Here is a 3001-nt window from a genome sequence, read left to right as displayed (position 1 = left end):
TCCATACTCCCGTACCTTTTTCTATATGTTTCACCGCCTCTTTGGTCCATCTTGGAGTAATATGTTGTGGAGGTATGTGGTCGATCCGTTAATCTTTTAATACTACAAATACATGTCGACATAGCAGCCCGATCCTTGTGTCTAATCAACATGTGCAGCTTGTATTATTGCTCCCATCCTCAACTATGACGGTGTATCTTTTATTGGTCCCGTCTTCGACCACATATGTCTTCACCCCCTCAACTTCGGTGTACGATCTCACCCGTCATGTAGATCAACCCGCACATATTTATTTTTGTACATCAGAGAAAACAGGCAATGTGTACACCGTTGCTGCTTCTCGCTCTATGCGCAAGAGGGTCTTGAGAGGCGGTGTTTGCCCGTTGCAAGCTGCGCTAAGTTCCAGATGCTTGTCGCGTTGTTTCCGAACTGCACTTTCAAAACGTTTGAAGAATTCAACAAGACATAAATGCTTATTAGTATTACTCTGAAAAATTCTGTACTCAGCTTCTGAACGTGAAGTCGTACGCAATAGGCCCCCCATAAACACATCTTCAAAAAACGGAGGCACCCATGACGCACGCTCATCATACATACGTTTCAACCAACGATTCTTTAGTAGGCCATACTTCTGAATAACTTCATGCCACGTGCTCTCGAATCCTATGGTTGTTGCTTCCTCGTTCCACACAACGGCATTCAACGCATGCCGGAACTCCTCGTTCTTCGCTAATGTATTACCAACTTTATCACCAACCTTAGTCATAATATGCCACATACAGTAACGGTGGCGAGTCCCCTGGAATTCCGTTTCAATCGCAACCTTCAAAGCTGGATCTTGATAAGTTATTACGATAGGTGGTGTACTTCCCATAGCATTCTTGAAGTTTCTAAGGATCCAACTATACGATTCCACGTCCTCTTTATCAATTAGTCCCGCAGCAAATGTCACGCATCTCTTATGGTTGTCTATACCTGTGAATGGGACGAACACGAGATTGTACCTGCGACCACCAACAAGCATCAATTAACCAACATGCAAGTGTCACAACACCACACACACTGTTACTTGCACATACTTCTCAAATTCAATGCTCATTTAACAATTAATTTTTTTATATTTCCATTTCAAAATGTACTTGCACTGCCACGTTATATACAAATGTCTACAGTTACTACATAACATGCACCATACATAACATGCACCATTACGCAGAGACACCTACCAAAATAATACTACATAACAAGCACCATATATAATCACCGCAAAACTCACAGGTATACACTTTTTTATTTTTTATCGACGTGTTTACAAAAGCGTAGTAGTCATATGTACCTGTTAGTTTTGTATGTTGCATCGAATGAAACCACATCTCCAAAAGCCCCATAGTGCATTCTTGCCCGCATATCCGCCCAAAACACCCGAGCTAATTGGTCTTTCTCGTTCACATCGTACTCAAAATACATATCTACGCAATCATTTTTCTTCTCTAGGTATTGGGATATAACCATCTGTATATCTTTCTCTTTCATGTATGCCAAAAGCTCTCTCCTTTAATTCTTGAAGTCTTGTTGTGTAGCTCCAACATTCTCGGGCCCACCAACCATCTCGGCGTATATATCATAACTCTTGCTAGCCCCAACGTTTACCTTTCCGCAATTTGTTATGAATTCCTGATGTCCGATGTCTATTTTCCTATTCACTTTCATGAATCTTTTGTATTTCTCCTCCCACAGGACATGTGTGTGTCTGTCTACAAATGTCTTTACTACATACTTCCCCTCTTTATTCAACGTCAATACAAGTCTAGCAGGGCATCCTACTCTGTTCGTCGTCCTCCGATGCTTCTGTTTTGTTGTTCCTTCCTCGATAGTCTCTTTATCTTTTGTCTCTTTATACCTTTCCCGTGAACATACCACTTGTTTTTTCATAATTTGGCCGTATTTGTTTCTTTTATCGGAACTGCGACGCACATCAAATCCAACTATGCCAGCGTAGGTCATATAGAACGTGATCCCATCTTCCATTGTGTCGAATTTCTGTCCTTCAAATGGGTTCAAGCTTGCGTCACATTTAGGTATCCAAGTGTGCGTACCACCAGGCGACACATCCATAACACAATCGCCTCCATTATCCATTTCTTCATTGCTTACAGCAACACCAACTCCTGGGAAAACTGTTACATATATATGTATTTTCAGAGTTTAGTACATGATAAATTTTAACCCACACACACTTCTAAATTATGTTGGCGTTCGCACACAAATAACCATCGCGTTTCATACCCATTTAAATGATATCTCTTGTTTTTGATTACTATATAATTTTCTGCACCCTTTACACATTTCTTCACGAACATACCATCTTCTGTTCTGGTTATTCTGGTTTAGGTAGTTTTAACGAATTCAACCCACATAATCGGCCATTACGCACATACCAGACCTCACACTCGCACAAACACCACTTTTTCCTACCAATTCCCACACGGTTAACACAAACTGTTCTCAGTCATTAGATTATTACCACATGCAAACACCCATTCATATTTTCACGATACCAAAACATGTATACATGCTGTTAGAATTTTTTTTTAACCTTCTGCCAAAAAATGTACACATGCGGTGTTCATATAGGAAAAGGACTTATAAACCACTTCATATTACATTACGCGAATATTTCCCTTCGCAATTAAAATTATTCTTACTGTTGCTATCCTAATATATAATACACGCAATCACCTAATCAACTACTCGCACACACCACACAAACCACAAACACTCGTGCGTTACACTCAGGCCACCACATGGCTTTGTTTACGATGTTGCACATGCCCTAACGTACGCAAGCACAAAATTTTCAAACAACCAAATTTTAAAAATGAAAAAATGGCACACATACCGGATGTCGCAAACGCCATGCACACGTCCCCAACCAGGCTTCTTCCCTGTTTAAGCTTTGAATGCACAAGCCACCTATGTCTTTTCCTATCTCCGGTCAGAC

General features: G+C 40.6%; 1 protein-coding gene across 1 annotated transcript; it reads right to left on the bottom strand.

The window, feature by feature from the left end:
- Positions 1–289: 289 nt before the first annotated feature.
- LOC109188037 (protein FAR1-RELATED SEQUENCE 5-like) lies at positions 290–1533 on the bottom strand. The gene is made up of 2 exons (XM_019338521.1): positions 1337–1533; positions 290–1004 (listed from the first exon to the last, which is right to left on the bottom strand). The coding sequence occupies exons 1-2, from the start codon at positions 1531–1533 to the stop codon at positions 290–292; spliced, it is 912 nt and encodes a 303-aa protein (XP_019194066.1).
- Between the last annotated feature and the right edge of the window lie 1468 nt (positions 1534–3001).

Source organism: Ipomoea nil, unplaced genomic scaffold, assembly GCF_001879475.1.
Source record: "Ipomoea nil cultivar Tokyo-kokei standard unplaced genomic scaffold, Asagao_1.1 scaffold0191, whole genome shotgun sequence".
NCBI lineage: Eukaryota > Viridiplantae > Streptophyta > Magnoliopsida > Solanales > Convolvulaceae > Ipomoea > Ipomoea nil.
This window is presented reverse-complemented; position numbering and strand designations above follow the sequence as displayed.